The sequence below is a fragment of the Dromaius novaehollandiae genome, chromosome 31 (genome assembly GCF_036370855.1).
Source record: "Dromaius novaehollandiae isolate bDroNov1 chromosome 31, bDroNov1.hap1, whole genome shotgun sequence".
NCBI lineage: Eukaryota > Metazoa > Chordata > Aves > Casuariiformes > Dromaiidae > Dromaius > Dromaius novaehollandiae.
In genome coordinates this window covers 1,384,235-1,405,584 of record NC_088129.1, presented here as the reverse complement: position 1 = coordinate 1,405,584, position 21,350 = coordinate 1,384,235, and the positions used below count along the sequence as shown (strand labels likewise).

The 21,350-nt window shown below is 64.8% G+C and overlaps 3 protein-coding genes across 5 annotated transcripts; 2 read left to right on the top strand and 1 right to left on the bottom strand.

Moving 5' to 3' along the window:
* The first annotated feature begins 1,518 nt into the window (after nt 1-1,518).
* On the top strand, nt 1,519-12,065 carry LIG1 (DNA ligase 1). Its single transcript, XM_064499571.1, has 26 exons — nt 1,519-1,660; nt 3,389-3,433; nt 3,626-3,722; nt 4,826-4,940; nt 5,284-5,382; nt 5,542-5,691; nt 5,846-5,957; nt 6,178-6,276; nt 6,508-6,564; nt 6,635-6,807; nt 6,951-7,117; nt 7,361-7,437; nt 7,588-7,679; nt 7,758-7,857; nt 9,109-9,194; nt 9,267-9,382; nt 9,457-9,552; nt 9,660-9,770; nt 9,905-9,976; nt 10,119-10,263; nt 10,415-10,497; nt 10,600-10,752; nt 10,834-10,887; nt 10,967-11,110; nt 11,190-11,282; nt 11,391-12,065. The coding sequence occupies exons 1-26, from the start codon at nt 1,644-1,646 to the stop codon at nt 11,487-11,489; spliced, it is 2,652 nt and encodes an 883-aa protein (XP_064355641.1). The 5' UTR covers nt 1,519-1,643; the 3' UTR covers nt 11,490-12,065.
* On the bottom strand, nt 12,020-15,119 carry ATF5 (activating transcription factor 5). Of its 2 annotated transcripts, none has more exons than XM_064499631.1 (3): nt 15,066-15,119; nt 13,612-13,839; nt 12,020-12,687 (listed from the first exon to the last, which is right to left on the bottom strand). In XM_064499631.1, the coding sequence occupies exons 2-3, from the start codon at nt 13,757-13,759 to the stop codon at nt 12,110-12,112; spliced, it is 726 nt and encodes a 241-aa protein (XP_064355701.1). In that variant the 5' UTR covers nt 13,760-13,839; nt 15,066-15,119; the 3' UTR covers nt 12,020-12,109. The 2 variants fall into 2 exon arrangements, with proteins under 2 accessions (XP_064355701.1, XP_064355699.1); XM_064499629.1 differs by lacking the exon at nt 15,066-15,119 and adding an exon at nt 14,768-14,904.
* Nucleotides 15,039-20,124, top strand: LOC112995496 (DELTA-thalatoxin-Avl1a-like). 2 transcript variants are annotated; one of them, XM_064499642.1, is made up of 3 exons: nt 15,039-15,175; nt 17,460-17,992; nt 18,895-20,124. In XM_064499642.1, exons 2-3 carry the CDS (start codon nt 17,895-17,897, stop codon nt 19,328-19,330), a joined length of 534 nt encoding a protein of 177 aa, XP_064355712.1. In that variant the 5' UTR covers nt 15,039-15,175; nt 17,460-17,894; the 3' UTR covers nt 19,331-20,124. The 2 variants fall into 2 exon arrangements, with proteins under 2 accessions (XP_064355712.1, XP_025976305.2); XM_026120520.2 differs by having other exon boundaries at nt 15,048-15,175; nt 17,860-17,992.
* The last annotated feature ends 1,226 nt before the right edge of the window (nt 20,125-21,350 follow it).

The following is a 21,350-nucleotide window of genomic DNA, read 5'->3' as shown; positions in this document are numbered from 1 at the left end:
TGTAGCTGGGTGCTTGTAATCATGTCACCCCGGGCACATGGAGCAGATGACTGTAACAGGGTGCCTGTGACCATGTCACTCTGGGCATACAGAGCAGGTGCCTGTAATGGAGTGCCTGTAACTGAGTGCCTGTAACCATGTCAGCCCTGGGCACATGGAGCAGATGCCTGTAACCAAGAGCCTGTAACCATGTCACTCCAGGTGCATGGAGCAGGTTCCCGTAACTGGGTGCCTGTAACGATGTCACCCCAGGTGCATGGAGCAGATACCTGTAACTGGGTGCTTGTAACCATGTCACCACAGGCATATGGAGCAGACGCCTGTAACTGGGTCACCCCAGGCACATGGAGCAGATATCTGTAACCGGGTGCCTGTAACCATGTCACCCCAGGTGCATGGAGCAGATACCTGTAACTGGGTGCTTGTAACCATGTCACCGCAGGCATATGGAGCAGACGCCTGTAACTGGGTGCCTGTAACCATGTCACCCCGGGCATATGGAGCGGATGCCTGTAACCAGGTGCCTGTAACCATATCATGCCAGGCGTACAGAGCAGGTGCCTGTAACTGGGTGCCTGTAACCATGTCAGCCTGGGCACATGGAGCAGATGCCTGTACCTGGGTTCCTGTAACCATGTCACCCCTGGTCACATGGAGCAGATGCCTGTAACCAGGTACCTGTAGCTGTATCCCCCTGGGCACATAGAGCAGGTGCCTGTAACCAGGTGCCTGTAACCATGTCAGCCTGGGCACACAGCAGATACCTGTTACCAGGTGCCTGTAACCATGTCAGCCCTGGGCGCATGGAGTGGATGCCTGTAACCGGGTGCCTGTAACCATGTCACCTCGGGTGTACAGTGCAGATGCCTGTAACTGGGTGCCTGTAACTGTGTCACCCTGGGCATACAGAGCAGATGCCTGTAATTGGGTGCCTGTAACCATGTCAGCCCCGGGCACATGGAGCAGATGCCTGTAACCAGGCAGGGGGTGTCACGCCCAGCAGGGACTGCGTGTGGCTGGGCTGATGCTGTATGTGGGGTGACACCATGGTGGGGTGACACCAGGCCGTGACGCCCCATGGGCCTTGTGCCCTTCTGACGCAGCCGGCGGCTCGGGGGAGCTGCGCAGCTTTCGGGGGGGGTCGTACTGACCCCCTGCGCCTGCCCCACGCCGACACCCCACACGGATACCCCAGCCCCGGGGGGGGGGGGGGGGGCTACACAGGGGACGCTTCCCAGCGTGCTCTGCGGACTGCGGCCAGGGCTAGGCCACACCTCCCAGCATGCGCTGCGGACTGCGGCCGGGGCTAGGCCACACCTCCCAGCATGCCATGCGGGCTGCGGCCAGGGCTGGGCCACACCTCCCAGCATGCGCTGCGGACTGCGGCCAGGGCTAGGCCACACCTCCCAGCATGCGCTGCGGACTGCGGCCGGGGCTAGGCCACACCTCCCAGCATGCCGTGCGGCGCGCAGCGAGGGGGGGGCTGCGCTCCCGGCGCGGCCGGCCTCCACTTCCCAGCATGCCCTGCTGCCTACGTTTCCCGGCGTCCTGCGCGCGGCTTCCGGTCCGCCGCCGGCAGTGACATCAGAGCGGGTTGGATTTTTCCCCGCGAAAGAGGCGGCAGCGCGGGACGGGCGCGCGCCATGCAGCGGCGCATCACGTGAGTGGCCCCGCCGCACCGGGACCGTACCGGAACCGGAACCGGGTCTCTCTCCGGACCGCTCCGCGGCACCGCCCTCCGCCCCCCTCCCCGCGCCGCCACAGTCTGGCCCGGTCCCGGCGCTGCCCGGCCTGGGCTAGCGCCGTGCCCGGTACCTTCCGCCCCACCCGCTGTTAGCCGGTACCGGGCCCCCCTGCTTGTACCGGTACTGTCCGACCCGGCACCGTCCTAGAGCTGGTACTGCCCAGCCTGGTGCTTTCCCGGTACTGCCTGTCCCGGCGGTGTCCCGGTGCCGGTACTGCCCTGGTACCGGTACTGGCCAGCCCAGTGGTTTCCCGGTACCGGTACCGCCCAGCCTGGCAGTGTCCTGGCACCGATACTGCCTGTTTCGGTACCGACTGGCTGGGTGGTGTCCCGGTGCCGGTACTGCCCAGCCTAGTGGTGTACCGTTACCAGTACTGGTTCTGCCTGGTCTGGCAGTGTTCCGGTACCGGTACTGGGTGCTGGTACTGCCTGGCCGGAGAGTGTCTCGGTCCTGGTACTGCCCAGCCCGACAATGTGCTGGTACCGCAGCCCAGGGGTGTTCCAGTACTGGTACTGCCCAGGCTGGCAGTGTCCCAGTATCGGTACCGCCCGGCCCAGTAGTGTCCCAGTACCAGTGCTGTCTGGCCTGGCAGGGTCCTGGTACTGCCCAGCCCGGTGGTGTCCCAGTACTGGTACTGCCCAGCCCAGTGGTGTCCCAGTACAAGTATTGCCCAAGCTGGTGGTGTCCCAGTGTCAGTACCGCCTGGCCCAGTAGTGTCCCAATATCAGTGCTGTCTGGCCTGGCAAGGTCCTGGTACTGCCCAGCCAGGCAGTGTCCCAGTACCAGTACTTTCCAGCCCAGTGGTGTCCCAGTACCAGTACTGCCCAGCCTGGTGGCATCCTGGTACCAGTACTGCCCAGCCAGGCAGTGTCCCGGTACCAGTGCTTTCCAGCCCAGCGGTGCCCCAGTACCAGTACTGCCCAGCCTGGTGGTGTCCCAGTACCAGTACTTTCCAGCCCAGTGGTGTCCCAGTACCAGTACTGCCCAGCCTGGTGGCATCCTGGTACCAGTACTGCCCAGCCAGGCAGTGTCCCGGTACCAGTGCTTTCCAGCCCAGCGGTGCCCCAGTACCAGTACTGCCCAGCCCGGTGGTGTCCCAGTACCAGTACTTTCCAGCCCAGTGGTGTCCAAGTACCAGTATTGCCCAGGCTGGTGTTGTCCCAGTATTGGTACTGCCTGGCCTGGCAGGGTCCTGGTACTGCTCAGCCTGGTGTCATCCTGGTACCAGTACTGCCCAGCCCAGTGGTGTCCTGGTACCAGTACTGCCCAGCCAAGTGGTGTCCCAGTACCAGCACTTTCCAGCCCAGTAGTGTCCCAGGATCAGTACTGCCCAGCCAGGCAGTGTCCTGGTACCAATACTGCCCAGTCCAGTGGTGTCCCAGTACCAGTATTACCCAGGCTGTTGGTGTCCCTGTATCGGTACCTCCTGGCCCAGTAGAGTCCCACTACCAGCGCTGTGTGGCCTGGCAAGGTCCTGGTACTGTCCAGCCTGGTGTCATCCTGGTACCAGTACCGCCCAGCCCAGTGGTGTCCCAGTACCAGCGCTGCCTGGCCCGGTGGTGTCCCAGTGCTGGTACTGGCCGGCGTAGTGGCATCCCTGGCCCTGCTTCACTCTGGCCCCCCTGACCATATCTCTGCCCCAGGTCGTTCTTCGTGCCTGCCCGCTCGCCGGACCCCTGCACCGCGCCGTGAGTGGGGTTTGGGGGGGGTTGGGGGGTTCAGGGAGGGCTGGGAGGATTGGGGGGGGGTCAGGGTGCTCAGGGAGGGCTGGGGGAGTTCAGGGAGGCCTGGGATGGTTGGGGGAATGTGGGGAGGGCCGGGGCATCCGGGGGCAGTTTGGGGTGGGATTTGGGGCTGGCCTGAGCTGCCTTCCCTCGCAGGGCGCCGGAGCAGGGCGAGGACCCCGCGCAGGACCCCCCGTCCCCAGGCCGTGAGGACCGTGATGGGCAGGACCCCGGTTCCCTGTCCTGTCTGCCGGTCAGTGGCTGGCCTGCTCAAATCCTTCGCCCACGCCTCCCCATCCTGCCCCGCGTCTCCCCATCCTGCCCAGTTCTTGCCCCACACCTCCTGGTCCTGCCCCTCACCTCCCCATCCCGCTCTGGTCCTGCCCCACGCCTCCTGGTCCTGCCCCTTGCCTCCCCATCCTGCTCTGGTCCTGCCCCACACATCCCAGTGTCCTGCCCTGCACTTTCTCATCCTTCTCCAGTCCTGCCCCAGACCTTCCAGTCCTGTCCTGCACCTCCCCATCCTTCTCCAGTCCTCTCCCAGTCCTGCCCTGCACCTCCCTGTCCTTCTCCAGTCCTCTCCCAGTCCTGCCCTGCGCCTCCCCATCCTTCTCCAGTCCTGTTCTGCCCCTTCTCATCCTGCCCCAGTCCTGTCCCAACCTTCCAGTCCTGCCCTGCACCTCCTCATCCTCCTCCACTCCCACCCCATGCCTCCCAGTCCTGCCCTGCACCTTCCCACTCTGCCCCAGTCCCACCCCACTACCTCCCAGTCCTGCCCTGGTTCTACCCTGTCAGCCCCAGCACTTCCCAGTCTCACCACTGTGCCTCTCCATCCTGCCTCAGCATCTCCCTGTCCCACCCCAGCATCTCCTTCTCCCACCCCTCTGCCTCCCCATCTTCTCCAGATACCTCCTCAGCACCTCCTCATCTTGCACTGATGCCTCCTTATCTTGCCCCAGTTCCTCCCCTGCCTCTCCCAGTCCTTCCCAGCTCCTTTGGCACCTCAGGGTGGCTCCACCTCACCTGGTTCTGCCCAGGTCCCTCCTGGTCCCTGCACAGCTCCCCGTCCTGTCGTGGTGCCCCTAGGGCCACCTCACCCCATGCTGATGCCTCCAGGGTCTCCCTGTTTTGCTGTGGTGCCTCCAGCACCCTGTTCCATCCCGTCCTGGTACCTCCTGCACCCTGTCCTGTCCCATCCTGTCCCTCCAGGACCCTGTTCCATCCCATCCTGGTGCCTCCTGCACCCTGTCCCACCTTGTACCAGTAAATCCCTGTCCTGTCCTGGCGAATCCAGTACCCTGCCCTGTCCTAAATCCCTCCAGCCCCTGCCCCATAACACTATCTCTCACCTTCCAGGCTGCTGGGTCCCCGGATGGCTCTTCTCCCGACAGTGCCTCCTCGGCTGAAGAAAGCCCCTCGGCCCCTGATGGCTCCTCCGCCTCCCTCCCCGGCATCCCCCGGCGCAGGACGGGTGAGGGACCGCTGGGCTTGGGCTCTGCAGCTCCGCCGGCCTCTCCGCGTCACGCGGAGGTCTTGGCTGCCCTCCCCTGCGCCATCTGGGCCCAGCTTCCCCGTGCCCTGCCGCCTCGGTGCTGGCACCCGCTGAAACACCCAGCCGTGTCTTGCCTCTCCGGGCTTTGCCTCAGTTGTGCTGTGACAAATAAGATTTAGCCCAGATCGGGTATTTTGGTACCTCTTGCTGCCTTCCTTGGCTCTGGAGACACATGCCTGAATGTCCCATGGCTTGTCCTTCCCAAAGGCTGCTTCGTGAACCAGCAGCTCTCACTAATTTCTGCTCCTTTCCTGCCGCTCAGCTCGGAAGCAGGTCCCCAAGCGCAAAATAAAGCTGGCGAGCTGTGTGGAGAACGGGCATGCCGCGGAGCCCGATCCCAAGCGGTGGAGGGAAGAGCCGGGTGAGTGTGGCGCTGGGACGGGTTGGACAGTTGGGGCCGGTGTCCGGTGATGTGTCCTGAACAGCGTTCAGGCTCCCTCTGCTGCTCTGCAGAAATGAGAGCGCTGGTCCTCAGCTCCTGGGGCTTTGGCCCTAACACCCCTGCTCTGGGCATTGGCAGGAGACGGATGCGAATCAGACAGCCCGGAGACACAGGAGGTGAGGGATCACAGCTCAGAAGAGGCTAAGGAAGCAGAAGACGGCAACGAGGATAGGGAAGCCCAGACATCGGAGCTGCCAAAGCCCAGCAAAGCCGTTGCTGACTTCTTTGGTGAGCAGGAAGCAGCAGATGAGGACAGTGAGCCTGGTGGTGGGACCCAGTGGCTGCCTCTGGGTAGTCAGGGGTATCCTGGTGCTACACGGGGAACGCAGCAGCCATTCCCCCTCATTAAACACCCCTCTCTGCTCTGATCCCCCTCACCCAGCCCCCAGGAAGGGGTCAAGGACGAAGGCAGAGGAAAATGCGGCCCCGAAGATGCCAGCCCCGAAGGGTTCAGCTCCCGCCAGCGTTGAAGGCACCAACGGGACTGCAAGCAGGTGGGGAGATCGTACAGGGTGCTTGGGCCAGATAAGGGAAGCCTGGGTCAACCCCGACGCTCTGGTCCTGTCCCCCAGGGGACAGGGGATGCATCTGTCCCCAACTCTGGGTGAAAAAGGGGGTCCCAGTGCAGCGGGGGGATATGAGGTTGCCAGGCTGTGCTTGTGCCAGGGCATGACGAGGACTCAGGGCCTGAAAAGTCTCACTCTGTCCTCACAGTCCCTCCCAGGCTGCCGAGCTTCTGGATCCAGCCCAGTACAACCCCTCCAAGAGCAGCTATCACCCCATCCACGATGCCTGCTGGGCTCCCGGGCAGAGGTAAGAGTGCTGGGATCAGTGTATCAGTGCCAGGTGGGTTTGGGGTGGCAGGTGCCCTGTGGGTCCAAGACCTGGGGGCTTTTATTGCCTCTTCCTGGGGCCTATCTGGCTACTTTCAGAGGTTAGGAGGACCCAGGAGTCCTGGGCTCTGCAGGAAAAGGAGGGCAGGGGCTGTTTGTTCGTTTGTGGCCGCTGGCCTGGCCGTGCTCCTGGCCCCATCTCTCTTTCCAGAGTCCCCTACCTGGCTGTGGCTCGTACCTTTGAGCGCATTGAGGAAGTCTCTGCCCGGTAAGGCCCCATCTCTGCGGTGGGGAGCGTTGGTGGCTTGTCCCCTTGGCTAACTCCCTTCCACCCCCAGCCTGAAGAACATTGAGACCCTGAGCAATTTCCTTCGCTCAGTCGTTGCCCTGTCACCGTCTGACCTCCTGGCCTGCGTCTACCTCTGCCTGAACCGCCTGGGCCCTGCCTACGAGGGGCTGGAGCTGGGCATCGGGGAGAGCATCCTCATGAAGGCTGTTGCGCAGGCCACAGGTGAGGGGGGAACTGTTGGCGCTGGACGCAGCTCCGGAGCCCCCAGCTTGTCCCCGGGGTCTACCCCAGCCAGCTCTGAGCCACAGCAGAGAGCCACAGGGGTGACCGGTGACAGTGACAGAGCCCTTTGCTCTCGCTGGCAGGTCGCCAGCTGGAGAAAATCAAGAGCGAAGCCCAGGAGAAGGGAGATCTGGGGCTGGTGGCCGAGAGCAGCCGCAGCAACCAGCGGACCATGTTCGCGCCGCCCAAGCTGAGCGCTGCCGGGGTCCTCAGCAAGCTGCAGGAGATGGCCAGGATGACGGGCAACGCTGTGAGTGGGGCCAGGCGGCAGGGTCTCCCCCCTGGCTGGGCTGCGGGGTGTCTCCCAGACGCGGTCGCAGCCTGCTCGGAGCTTTTGCTGCCCGACCCTTGGGAAGGACTTGGATTGGGATAGATTTGTCCAGCCCTTTTCTTGGTTGTGAGCACGAGTTAGAGGCATCCTTGGCAAGGCCTGGTCCTTGCCAGTGGCTTTGCAGCCCCGGCAGGGCCCCTGCTTGTGCTGTCTCTCTTGCAGTCAATGAACAAGAAAATTGATATCATCAAGGGGTTGTTTGTGGCCTGTCGCCACTCCGAGGCTCGCTACATTGCCCGGTGAGTCGTGGCTTTGCTCTGCTCCCGTGCCTTGTGCAGGACAACATTTCTCCCTTCGCTTTGCGAGCGCTCACTGCCCCTTTTCAGCTTGGCCCCGAGCGGTTTTGGCACCATCGCAGCTCGACGGTGCGTCCCCCCTTGCCGTTGCAGGTCGCTGAGCGGGAAGCTGCGCATCGGCCTGGCGGAGCAGTCGGTGCTGGCGGCTTTGGCCCACGCCGTCTCGCTGACCCCCCCGGCGCAAGGTGAGGCGAGTGCAGGCCCTTGCAGGGCTGGTGCGGGGCCTGGCGGGCTTTGACCCCGGGGCTGTGCCCTTCTCGCAGGGTGGCCCCCAGCCGTGGTGGATGCCAGCCAGGGCAAGTCTGCTGAAGCACGTAAAGCCTGGCTGGAAGAGCGGAGCCAGATCCTCAAGCAGACTTTTTGGTGAGTCTGCCGGCGTCAGGCTTGGCAACTGCGCGGGATGACAGTCCAGCAGCACAGCCCGGTGCGGGTGCTGCGGCTGCCGGCTGCCACCACCCCCCTCTGCTTGCCAGGCGCCCAGTGCTGCTGTTCCCAGCACAGGTACCCTCTTTTGCTGCCTGTAACCTGGGCCTTTGGGAGACAGATTGACTGGGAGATCAAACCCAGCTCCACCCACTGTCTGTGCGGTCAAGGTGAAGCCCAGACGGGCACGAGTGCGACACGCCGGTCCGCCAAACCTGGCCAAGGAGCAGCCGGGACTCTGGCTTGGCAAGACTTTGCCTTGGCACGCTGCCTCACCTGCTTGCTTTGCCTCCGACCGCTTCTAATGACCTCCGCCTGGGCTCGTTAGCTGGCGTGGGGAGAGACTGATCGCCTGGGAGCTTCCCTGTGGGCTCCCTTTCTTCGCTTCTGCCTGTGTCACGTGCTGAGCAGCTTGCTGGGCATGCTGCCTCTCATGGGGCAGCCAGGTCCTTCTCCTGGGCCAGCCCTCTGTTCTTGACATAGCGGGTAACGCTGGCTGAAGGGCAACAGGCTCCTCTCCCTCCCAGCACCGAGCCATCTCCTCACTGGGATCTCAGGAGGGCTGTGCTGGGAGGCAGGAGCTGTTTGCTACTGAGCTGATGCAGCAGGCTGGAGAGAGGGAGGTAGGGCGGCTCTGTTCATGGTGGCCTGGGTTTAAACACTGTCATCGTGCTCCGGCCAGGGCTAGTCCCTTAAATAGAGGGTCCTCCCAGCTACGGGAACACAGGCAACTACTCACGCTGGCCTTTCCTCCTGCCCTGAGTGCTCTGCCCTGCCCGTGATTGCAAAATAGTGGATGCAGGGAGGCTTGTTGGGGTGTTGTCCGAATTTTCCGGGCACCCCGACTACCTGTTCTCAGCAGGCATCTGCCTCCAGTATTGTGACCTGTCCATCATCATGGGCTTTCTGTTCTCCCTCCAGAGCTGAGTCCCCTCTTATCTCCCTCCCTGGGGTCAAGATGCTCCTATTTGGGCTTCTCCCTGCTTTGCTGCTTCCAGGGATCTCCTAGTGCTGAGCAGAGCTCGACCAGGCAGTTCTGGGGATGGAAATGGGCTGTTGCTCTCCCCACGCGGTTCCCTGGCTCACCCGCTCGGCTCCTCGTCCCTGGTCCAAGGCTGCTTGCATCGCCCAGACCTGCGTGAGGGTCCCCGGGTGCCACGGCTCGCTCACGGCAAGCTTATTTTTTCCCAGTGAGCTGCCGAACTATGCCGCCATCATTCCCGTGCTGCTGGAGCACGGGCTGGAGAGCCTGCCCCTGCACTGCAAGATCACCCCAGGTACTGCGGCGGCCCAGGACACGGGGGGACACGTGGCCCGGCTGGGTCCTGACCCCCTCACTTCTCCCACAGGGATCCCCCTGAAGCCCATGCTGGCCCAGCCCACCAAAGGCGTCGGGGAGCTCCTGAAACGCTTCGAGGAGGCGGCCTTCACCTGCGAGTACAAGTACGACGGCGAGCGGGCCCAGGTAGGGTTTGTGCGCTACTCCCCGGGGTGGCCCCGGCTCTGCCCAGCCTCCTGCAACGCCCTCCCTCTGCCCAGATCCACATCCTGGAGGACGGGGCCGTGTACGTCTACAGCCGCAACCAGGAGAACAACACCTCCAAGTACCCCGACATCGTCACCCGCATCCCCAAGGCAAGCAGCGGTCTTCAGGGAGGGAGCTGCCCTGTTAAGGTGCATGGCCAGCGCCATGCACGTCCCCTTCCTTTGCCAGCGCTGACCTCCGCTGTTGCTCGGCCCAGGTGAAGAAGGCCAGCGTGCGGTCGTGCATCCTGGATGCAGAAGCTGTCGCGTGGGACCCGGAGAAGAAGCAAATCCAGCCGTTCCAGGTGCTGATGACACGGAAGAGGAAGGTAAAGCCGGGGGGGAAATCACCCTGCCTCTCCACTGGTGCTGGCACGAGGCAGCTATGGCCGGGGCAGGGAACAGGCAGGATTCGTCCCCAGCTTGAGCTGGGCAATAACCTCGTTCGTCTCCGTGACCTCAGGACGTGGAGGCTGCCGAGATCAAAGTGCAAGTGTGCCTGTATGCCTTCGACATGCTGTACCTCAATGGGGAGGTGAGTGCCTACCCCTTACCGGGCCTCCGTCCCGCCAGGCTCGCTTGGCCCTGCTCCACGTCCCCCTGCTCTGTGCCGCACTCCCGCGGCGCCTGGCTCTGCCATGTCTCCCTGGGGGGTGACGCTGGCCCTTGTCCCGCAGTCGCTGGTGAAGGAGCCCTTCTCCAAGCGCCGCCGGCTGCTGCGCGAGTCCTTCGTGGAGACGGAGGGCGAATTCCTCTTCGCCACCTCCATGGATGCCTGCAGCACTGAGGAAATCTCCGAATTCTTGGACCAGTCCATCAAGGGTGAGGCGGCTCTGCTCGGACGGGGCTGGGATATGGGGGGATGGAGCAGGAGGCAGTGATGGGGGGGGGTCTCTGTGTCCAAGCTAGGTGTCACATCCCCCTCCTAGCCCGGTTACTCCCCCTGGCATGGATAAATGTGGGCTCTCCCCAGACTCCTGTGAGGGCCTCATGGTGAAGACGCTGGACGTGGATGCCACCTATGAAATTGCAAAGCGATCCCACAAGTGGCTGAAGGTAAAAGCCCTGGGAGACCCCCCCTCTCTCCCTCCTGGACTCGCCAGGAGCCCTGCGCGGGGCCCGGCTGGCCCTGCCTGATGCTGGTGCCTCTCTCACCAGTTAAAGAAGGATTACCTGGAAGGGGTGGGGGACACGCTGGACTTGGTGGTCATTGGTGCCTACCTGGGGAAGGGCAAGCGTGTGGGCATGTACGGGGGCTTCCTGCTGGCCTGCTACGACGAGGAGAGCGAAGAGTACCAGAGCATCTGCAAGGTGGGCACCATGGCAGACTTTTGGTGGGTGGGGGGGACACGGCTGGAGCAGCCTGTAGTCATTCCTGCCTCTCTTGCGCAGATCGGGACCGGCTTCACGGAGGAGAGCCTGGAGAAGCACTACAGCTTCCTCAAGGTACACTGCCAGCTTCCCTGAGCTGCGAGGAGGACCTGAGCGCAGCTCGGTCCCTGACCTCGTCCCCTCTGCCCCCCAGGACCACGTCCTGGCCCAACCGCGGCCCTACTACCGCTGGGACAGCGGGGCAGCGCCCGACCACTGGCTGGCAGCTGTGCAGGTTTGGGAGGTGAAGTGCGGCGACCTCTCCATCTCCCCCGTCTACAAGGCAGCTGTGGGCCTGGTGAGTTGGCACACGGGGAGGGGGGAATGGCCTTTGGGTCCCTCTGGCACCGTCTCAGCCGTCCGTCCTTCCCTCCAAGGTGGATGAGGAGAAGGGCATCTCGCTGCGCTTCCCCCGGTTCCTGCGCGTGCGGGAGGACAAGAAGCCAGAAGAGGCCACCAGCAGCTCCCAGGTGCCACTTGGGGGGATCAGAAGGGGATGGGGCGCAGCCACCCCTGTGGCGGAGCAGGGCTGGGGGGAGGCCGGGGGTTTCACTGGCTCCTCTCCCCACTCTTTGCAGGTGGCTGAGCTGTACAAGAAGCAGCAGCAGATCCAGAACCAGCAGCAGATCCAGAACCAGCAGCTTGCCGAGAAAGGGGAGGACGAGGACTTTTACTAACGGCCTGGCTGGCGTGGGGACCCTGTGCCCGAGGTGCACGCGTGGCTCTGGGACAGGGACTTTGGGACACAAACATGACTCTCCGCCACAACACAGACCTCAGGGCCTGACCCTGCCCTTTCCCTGGGTATTTATGCAGCTTCGATCTGGGACAGGGACCCTGGGACCAGGTCTCACTCCAGCCCTGGGGCGCACGCGTGACTCCCCTCTGGGACAGGTACCCTGTGGTCTGACCCTACTCTGTCCCCAAATCTATGTGTGACTCCTTGCTCCGGGATAGGGATCCCAGCCCTGACCCTGCTCCGTGCCCGAGGTCCATGCGTGACTCACCTCCAGGACACGGACCCCAGCACCTGACCCTGCTCCGTCCCTGGCGTACACACACGGGACAGGGTCCTCAAGGCCTCACCTTGCCCCATCGCGTGCGGTTTCCCTCCAGGACAGGGACCTCAGGACTCGTCCCCAGGGTCCCCGCACGCCTCCCGCTCCAGGCTGTACCCCAACTCCCCAATAAACACTGCCGCTGCGCCTCCGCGCTCTGCGTCCGGCACGGCGAACGCCTTTTATTGCCCTTTACACGCTACTCGATGCTACGGCTCTGCCCACCCCCGCGGCCCCTGCTAGCTGGCGCGAAGCCGCTGGCTCCGGGCCTTGTAGACCTCGATGAGGAGGTCCTTGACGTACTGGATCTCGCGCTCGATGGAGTCCGCCTTCTCTTTGAGCTCCCGGTTGCGGGCCTCCAGGCTCTGGCACTGGTCGCCCAGCGCCTCGTACTCGGCCCGTTTGCGCTGGCGGTAGCGCAGGGCCGCCGTCTTGTTCTGGTCCCGCTTCTTCTGCTTGCGGTCGCCCTTGGGGGCGAGCGGGCCGGGGCCGGGAGCCGGCGGCGCCGGGGCCGGGGGCTCGAAGAGGGCGAGCGGCTCCAGGCAGCCGGGGCCGAGGGGGCTGAGCGGGGCTGGCGCCGGGGGCTCGGTGCCGAAGGGGAAGTGGAAGGCGAGGGGGCCGGGCGAGCCGGGGGCCGCTTGGTCGGGCGCCAGCGGCTCCTCCAAGAAGAAATCCTCCAGCTGCTCCAGCTCGCGCTTCAGCAGCGAGGCCATGGCCTCCAGGTCGGAGAGCGGGGCTGGGGGCGGCGGGCCGGGGCCCGGCTCCATCAGGAGAGAGAAGTCCACCCTCTCCGTCATCCAGTCCGAGAAGCCGGGGCCTGGGCGACCGGAGGGGCTTGGGGGACGCGGGCAGCCGCTCCTGCCCCATAGCCCCCTGCCTGCTCCAAAGGGCCTGCTCCTGCCCTCCCTGCCTGCACCGTAGCCCCTGTCCCTGCCCCAAATCGCCCAGCTCTGCCCCACACCCCCTGCCCCAGGCCTCCGTGCCCCACACTCCCAGCTCTGCCCCCCATCTGTCCCATAACCCCTGCCCCAGCTCTGCCCCCCATCCTCCCTGCCCTCCCTGCCCCACACCCCCAGCTCTGCCCCCATCTGCCCATAACCCCCTGCCCCAGCTCTGCCCCCATCTGCCCCATACCCCCTGCCCTATACCCCCAGCTCTGCCCCCATCTACCCCATACCCCCTGTCCCATACCCCCAGCTCTGCCCCCATCTGCCCCATCCTCCCTGCCCTATACCCCCAGCTCTGCCCCCATCTGTCCCATACCCCCTGCCCCATACCCCCAGCTTTGACCCCATCTGCCCCATACCCCCTGCCCCAGCTCTGCCCCCCATCCTCCCTGCCCCACACCCCCAGCTCTGCCCCCATCTGCCCATAACCCCCTGCCCCAGCTCTGCCCCCATCTGCCCCATATCCCCTGCCCCAGCTCTGCCCCCCATCCTCCCTGCCCCACACCCCCAGCTCTGCCCCCATCTGTCCCATACCCCCTGCCCCATACCCCCAGCTTTGACCCCATCTGCCCATAACCCCCTGCCCCAGCTCTGCCCACATCTGCCCCATACCCCCTGCCCCATACTCCCAGCTCTGCCCCCATCTGTCCCATCCTCCCTGCCCCATCCTCCCTGCCCCACACCCCCAGCTCTGCCCCCCATCTGCCCCATGCTCCCAGCTCTGCCCCCCTGCCCACCCCACGGCCATCCCGCCACCCCCCGGCCCGTCCCACCCCCCGCGCTGCCCCCCGTACCTGCCAGGGCGCCCTGGGCGAAGGGCCCCTCGGGGCCCGCCCCGAGCTGCTGGTGGCCGGCTGCCCGCCAGGGCAGGGTGCTAGCTGGGAGCAGGGTGCCCTCCGGGGCCAGGCCCGGGGCCGGGTGCAGCGGGGCCAGCAGGGACATGGGGGCGCGTGCGGGGGCTCAGCGTGGCCACAGTGCGGCTGGGCGCGGGGCCGGGGCACGGCGCTGCGTGGCATGACGACCTGGAGGGCGACGGGGGGCTGATGCGGTGGGGCTGCACGGGGCGCAGGGTGCTGCGTGGGGCGTAGGGTGCTGCGTGGGGAGGGGACCCCCGTGGACCTCCGCGGGTGCTGCGTGGAGGGCGTTTCGGACATCCGTGGGGTGCTGGATGCTGCGCTGGGGGGGCGCCACGCAGCTCTGTGGTCCTCTGTGGGGCACTGGGTGCTCTACGGGTGGGGCGAGCACCTCCACGGGATGCTGGGTGCTGTCCAGGGGGAGCACCTCAGGGTGCTCAGCACAGTATGGGGTGGGGGGAGCACCTCCATGGGGCACTGGGTGCTCTAGGTGGGGGACCTCATGCACCTCCATGGGGCACCGGGTGCTCTAGGTGGGGGGAGCACCTCCATGGGGCACCGGGTGCTCTAGGTGGGGGGAGCACCTCTTGGGTGCTCAACTCTATGGGGGGGGCACCATGCACCTCCATGGGGCACTGGGTGCTGCATGGGTGGGGGGAGCACCTCTTGGGTGCTCAACTCTATGGGGGGGGCACCATGCACCTCCATGGGGCACTGGGTGCTGCATGGGTGGGGGGAGCACCTCTTGGGGTGCTCAACTCCATGGGGGGGCACCATGCACCTCCATGGGGCACTGGGTGCTCTCCAGGGTGGGTGTGTGGTGGGGGGGGGGAGGAGGAGGCGCTGGTACATACTGGGTTGGGGGGGGTCAGAAGGTGCCCGGAGCAGGGGGGGGTGCCTGATGGGGGTCCCAGTGCCCCGGGGGTGCTGGTGGGGGGATCGGGGTGCCCGGCGGGTTCCCAAGGGAGGGGGTGCCAGTGCTGGGGGGGTACCCGGGGATACAAGAAGTCCCTGCAGCCAGGGAGAGTGTGTGGGGGGGGGCTCTTGGTGCTTGGGTGGGGGAGGTCGGGGGGGGGGTCCCGGGGCGCGGACTCACTCCATGGCGGCGGCGCGGGGCGCAGGGGGGCGGCGGGGGCGGGTCTAGAGGGCCATGGCGGGGCCGGGGTCGGTGCCGCTGCCGGATTTGGGTGTGGGGGGGGTCGGGGCCGGTGCCTTATAGCGGCGGCCGCCCCGCCCCGCCCCCGGCCCGATTGCAGCCCGGTTGCATCAGCTGCAGCGGCACCGGCACCCGCGGGCACCTCCGAGGCAGCGAGTCGTGCACCGGGGCCCCCCCCGGGGGGCCGAGAGCCCTGCACCGCCCCCCCGGGCACCGGCCTTGCACCCCGGGCACCGACCTTGCACTCCGGGCACCGGCCTTGCGCTCCAGGCACCGGGGCACCTCCGAGTACCGGGCACCGGATTGCAACGCGCAGGCACCGGATCTTTGCACTGCCCCGGGCATCAGGTCTCCCCTCCCGGGCACCGGGGCTCCTGCACCCCGGGCCACCGGGACCCCGCACCCCCCCGCCCCGGCATTGGGGCTTTGCAGCCCGGGCACCGTCACCCCGCAGCTCCCGGGACCCCTGCACCCCCCAAGCACCAGGCTAAGTATCCTGGGCACCGGGACCCCCCGGGCACCGGGACCCCTGCACCCCTCCGGGCACCAGGCTAAGCATCCTGGGCACCGGGACCCCCAAGGCACCAGGACCCCCCCGGGCACCGAGACCCCCCGGGCACCGGGACCCCTGCACCCCTCCGGGCACCGGGCTCTGCATCCCGGGCTGTACCGCGGGGGGGTGACAGGGGGTGATCCCTGGAGGCCCGGACACCTGGGTCCCCCCAGGACTGAGATAAGGGGTGCAATGGGGGAGGTGCAGAGATGCAACCCCCCCCCCCCAGCTGTGTCCCCTCTCTGGGGGGACCCAGGGAGGCCCCCTCCCCGCTACCCATCAGCCTCGTCGGGTGGCATCGCCACGGCAACGGCCACCCGTTTCCTTGGCGACCTCCCTGGGGGGCACCCGGCTGCACAGGATGCCTGGGTCCCCCCCTCTCCGCTGGCGCTGCGGGTAGGGGGTGGGGGGATGAGGGCTGCAGGCCTGGATGCCTGGGCCCCCCCTCACCAGCCTGGTCCTGCTCCCATTGGGGGTCCCTGCTCGGCGATATCCCCTGCCCCACACATCGGGGTTCCCTTGCCCCATGGCCCCCCAGTATCCCCTGCCCCACACATCGGGGTTCCCTTGCCCCATGGCTCCCCAGTATCCCCTGCCCCACACATTGGGGTTCCCTTGCCCCATGGCCCCCCAGTATCCCCTGCCCCACACATCGGGGTTCCCTCGCCCTATGGCTTCCCAGTATCCTCTGCCCCACACATCGGGGTTCCCTTGCCCCATGGCTCCCCAGTATCTCCTGCCCCACACATCGGGGTTCCCTTGCCCCATGGCCCCCCAGTATCCCCTACCCCACACATCGGGGTTCCCTTGCCCCATGGCCCCCCAGTATCCCCTGCCCCACACATCAGGGTTCCCTTGCCCCATGGCTCCCCAATATTCCCTGCCCCACACATCGGGGTTCCCTTGCCCCATGGCCCCCCAGTATCCCCTGCCCCACACATCGGGGTTCCCTCGCCCCATGGCTCCCCAGTATCCCCTGCCCCACACATCGGGGTTCCCTTGCCCCATGGCCCCCCAGTATCCCCTGCCCCACACATCGGGGTTCCCTTGCCCCATGGCTCCCCAATATTCCCTGCCCCACACATCGGTGTTCCCTTGCCCCATGGCTCCCCAGTATCCCCTGCCCCACACATCGGGGTTCCCTTGCCCCATGGCTCCCCAATATTCCCTGCCCCACACATCGGGGTTCCCTTGCCCCATGGCTCCGCAGTATCCCCTGCCCCACACATCGGGGTTCCCTCGCCCCATGGCTCCCCAGTATCCCCTGCCCCACACGTCAGGATCCCCAGGCCCTATGGCACCACCTGCTTCATGCACGGTGGTCTTCTCTGCCCCATAGACCTCTCCAACACCCCCTGCCCTATACATAGGGGTCGCCCATGTCCTATAACCTCCCTAGTACCCCCTGGCCCGTATATGGGGTCCCCTATAACTCCCAGTCCCCAGCTTCCCTGCCCCACATGTGTGGATCCCCCCTGCCCCATGGCAACCCCAGCACCCCCAGCCCTGTACAAGAGGGCCCCCCTGCCCCATGGCACCTCCCGCCCCATGACCACCCCAGGTACCACCAGCCCCAAACATGGGGGTCGCCCCTGCTCCATGGCAGCCCCTGCCCCATGCACGGGGGTCTCTCTGCCCCCTAGTCCTCAGCACCCCTACCCATGGGGGTCCCCAAGCCCAGTGGGGCACCCCCCCCGGCCCCACACCTGGGTGTCACGTGAACCCCATAGCTCCCTGCCCAGAGAGGTGTGAAGGGCGGAGCATGGGGAAGGAGGGGTGGGGCTTACTGGGAGGGCGGAGACTGGTCATGAGGGCGGGGCTTATGGTGGCTACCGGGGGTGGGGTCCAACCTGGGGTGGGGGTGGAGCCAAGGGGAGGGTGGGGAATGCTAATGAGGGGGTGGGTCTGGAGGAGGGACAGGGCAGAGGGGGTGGAGCAAAAGGTGCCCCAAGGCCATGTGGGGGGGGCCTAGATGGAGTCCGGAGACAGATGGACCCGATGTCCAATGGGAGGCAGGAGCTGGGCAGGGCAGCCAATAGGAGCTGCGGCAGGGTGGCGACAGGCTCCTCCTCCCCGCAGTCCTCAGCGTGAAGTTTGTCATGAGCAACCACCTGCGTGCGTCTTGCGTGGTGCCATCACCCGGCTTTTTGGGAGCCTCCCGTGTCTTCAAGGGCGGTGGTCGGTGGTCCCTGTTCCCCGTGCACCGTCCTTGAAGAGCTTCATGATGTGCGTTGGCATCTCCGAGCCTTCAGGATGCGAGAAACGGCGCACCTTGTCCCTGCAGAGGCCCTGGAGCCCTGTCACCTCCAGGATGTGGGAGGGGGCACTTGGTCCCACCCCCAAGTGATGTGCAAGGCTTCAAAAAAAACCTCTTTGCACCTCCCCCTTGCCTGACCTGCTGTCCTGGCCCAGGCCCAGCTCCCGCATCTCCTTTCACTTTTGGTCTCTCTCCCTTGTGGCCCCATTCCTTCTCGAGCAGCCTCTCCGTCACCAAGCCCTCCGTGGTGGTCCCCGATGGCAGAAGGCTTTGAGCACTCGGCGCAAGACGTGGGGCGGTCCGTGCTCATCGAGATCACCAACAACGTGGAGCATGTCACCCTCCGAAACCCCAGGTAGCGTCCCCAGAGCCCTCCCCGGCCACTCTTGCCTCCCACCATCCCTCCAAGCTTCCCAGCCACCCCCCCACCGCTGCGTCTCTCCGCTCTGCAAAGCCAGGAAAAGCCAAGCCGGACGAGTTATCCATCACCCCCCCCACCCCCCCCCCCAGCCGCGATCTTCCTCATCCCTTCCCTGTGCCAGTCCATCTCCTTTCCAGGGCAGCAGCCTGGGCTTGCGAAATGTCTCCACCACAAATAAATAGCCCCCTCCCGTGCCCCAAATCCCTGTGCCTCCGAAACAGGTTCCCCCCGCCCCGGGAAATGTTGGGTGCCACAGGGGGGAGCTGGGGCTGGGGCTGGTGCATGGAGGCGGCTGTCCCGCGAGCCGCTGGGCGTGCACGGCCTCCAGCTGCTGTCCTGCATGGGGCTGAGGACATCTCCCATCCCTGGGGCATCTCGCATGGCCCTGGGCCCTGTGGTGCCCCCAAACCCCCTCGACCCATGAAGGGCAGGCAGAGATTTTGACCCCAGCAGCGTGGAGCACGCCCAGAAGAGTTCAAGGGCGGGGGGGGGGGGGGGGGGCAGGAGAAAATGGAGAAATTACGTTGGAGAATTTGCAAGAGATTCGATGCATCTCCTTTCCCCAGCATCTCTTTTGGATGACACCCCCCCCCCGCCCCAATCCCCACCACCGTGGTGCCTGCAGTGATGCAGCCTTGTGCCTGCACGTGGCGAGGAAAACCCAGCGGTCCTCGTGGGGGGGATGTGTCCCGTCCTTGCATCCCCCCACCCCTGGCCATACTCGCTCCCCCGGCCCCCCCCCCCCCGGGGGCCTCTGCCCATTGGAGTGGAGACCACGAGGATGTCCCATTCCTGGCAGCCCCCAACCCCACTCTCCCTATCCATCTCCCCAACAGGAGTTACTGCTTCAGCGGCCACAGCCACCACCCCCCGCCGGTGCAGATCCCCCCCGGCACAGTAGGGAAGTGCATCTTTGTGAAGCGGTCGTACAGTCTGCGTGGCAGTGTGGGGGTCCTGGTCTATGAGGCGGACACCTTCTCCTTGGCCATCATGTTCTCCAACCCCTTTGACTACAATCTCTACTACATTGAGTTTGGCCTGAAGCTGACACCGAGCAACCAGCAGCTCCAGAACATGGAGGAGCTCTTCAGGAATATGATGGAGACCACCCCACCGCAAGAGCTGACTACCTTCCAGAAGATGAAGCTCTCACATTCCCAGGCCCCGCTGCAGGTGACCATGGATAACATCCGTGTCACTGCCACCATGTCCAACGCAGCCAAAGCCGTCCTCACCATTCTCCTGGAGGAGAAGTCACGCAGGGAGCCCTGAGGCTGGGGATGGCGCCTGCCCTCCTCCCCTCCGGTCCCACCGGAGGGAGGCTGGGCCATCTGGAATGAGGGATGCTGGGGCCCCCCTTACTCAGTCCTGGTCTCTGAATAAGGCTCATCCCTGCAGCCCAGAGTTCCTGGCCCCACCAACCCCATAGTTGCTCCCCCTGCAGCCCCCATCTCTCATAGCCACTGGCCTGTATAGCCCACCGTCCCTCCCAGCCCCCTGCTCCCCACAGACCACATCCCTCCTAGCTCCCTGTCCCCCTTCAGCCCCACAGCCCTCGTCCCAGACAGCCCCCTGTCCCCCCGCAGCCCCACAGCCCAGTCTTGGACAGCCCTCTCTGTGCCCAGCGCCCCAAACAGAAGGACCCTGCGCTACGGCAGGGCTGTAGCAGGGTGGGAGCTCCTTGTCACCACCAATCTCTCCATCTGGACACAAGGAGACCCCCCCCCCCCCCGAGTAGGAGCAGGGGCTAGGGCCAGCTGCCAGCACCTCCTGTGCTGTGCTGGAAGGACCCCAACCTCAATGGTGGGGGTGGGTCTTCCTCCCCCAGTCCCGTGTGATCCGGGATGTGGCACCCTTTGGGGCCACCCCCAGGCAGTGCATCACCTGCTGTGCCCTGTGAGCCTCGTCCTTACGATCTCCAACCACCTACTTGCATGTGTCTGGGCGATGCCTGGGCTGCCCGGAATGAGGTGAAACGTGGGGTATCTTTTCATCCTGTTGGGCATTTAAGTTCCCTTTTTCATGTCCTGCCTGCTGTTTAGCATAAAGTTTGTCATCAGTAACCATCTGCATTTGCCTTGATTGGTATTTTCACCTGGCTTTTGTGAGCCTGCCGCATCTTCCATGGTGGTGGTCCCTGTTCCCTACCCATCATCCTTGATAAGTTTAATGTTTCCATATGAATACCCCTAGATGTCTCCAGCCAGGAGATGGTGCTATCTACATCCCCCAGTGCATGTTTGATCTGATCCCATGCGTTTGCTGCCCCTGCACCCTTGCTGTCCTCAAACAGACAAGGCACAGCTTGCAGTTCTTCCCAACCCATTCGCCAGTGTCTGGACATCACTAAGAGTAGCCAGCAGGGCTGGGACAGCCTGATGACACCATCCCCACCGTTAGCAGGGCGCTCAGGTCCAGGGCGCATGGTTGCACCATCTAACTCTGGTCAAAGCTGTCTTGATGCCATCCTTGCAAGCGCCCCAGCCTGCAATCACGGAGGCTGCCTGAGCCTTGCAAATTGTCACTTGGTTTGTGAACTTGTTCAGCCGGCACCCGCTAATGGCACGTGACCCTTTCCCAAATTGCCAAATCTCTAAAGGAAGCTTCCTGACCAGTCCCTCTAATCCACCCACTTGTTTCTCATATTCCTCTAATGCTGATGGGAGTGGACATCACAGCTCCCCTCCTCCCCACCTCCATTGCTTTCCATTCTTCCCTCCTGAGCACCTTTCCCATCAATCCACCTTTCAGATCCTATCAATAGCTCTGAACTTGCATCCTTCAGCCTTGGAGAAAAAAAGCTGCGCTTGGCCCACACGCACCACACTATTCCCAAGACTTCCATTGGGAATTCGTTGCAGAGACCCCACACCCTGTATGTCACATGTAAAGCACCCCATGGCCTGTTGCCACCCTAAGGATATCAATATCTTTCCCAGTGGAGCCTCCTTGGTGTCCCGCAACACCCCTGGCGGAAAACCCGTGACCTACGTGCCTTTGGCAGCATTGTCCTCTGCTTAACTGTAGCAAATCCGTATCACAACACTCAGCAAGATCTTATGGATGAGCAAGGGGTTTATGACCCCAGAGGGCTCCGCAAACAGGTTTCACGCCCCACGAGCACCAAGCCATGTGTGCAAAAGCGCTGTGGCCAGTGTTGCTTGTGTGCGAGGCATGCAGCTGCCAGCTCCTCCTGCATCGCTCAGGTGCTGCACTCCACGTAGGAGAGGCTGTTTGCATCCTACAGCAGGTGTAGAGTGGGCAAGGATGCTTGGGGGCTGCTGTGGGGCAG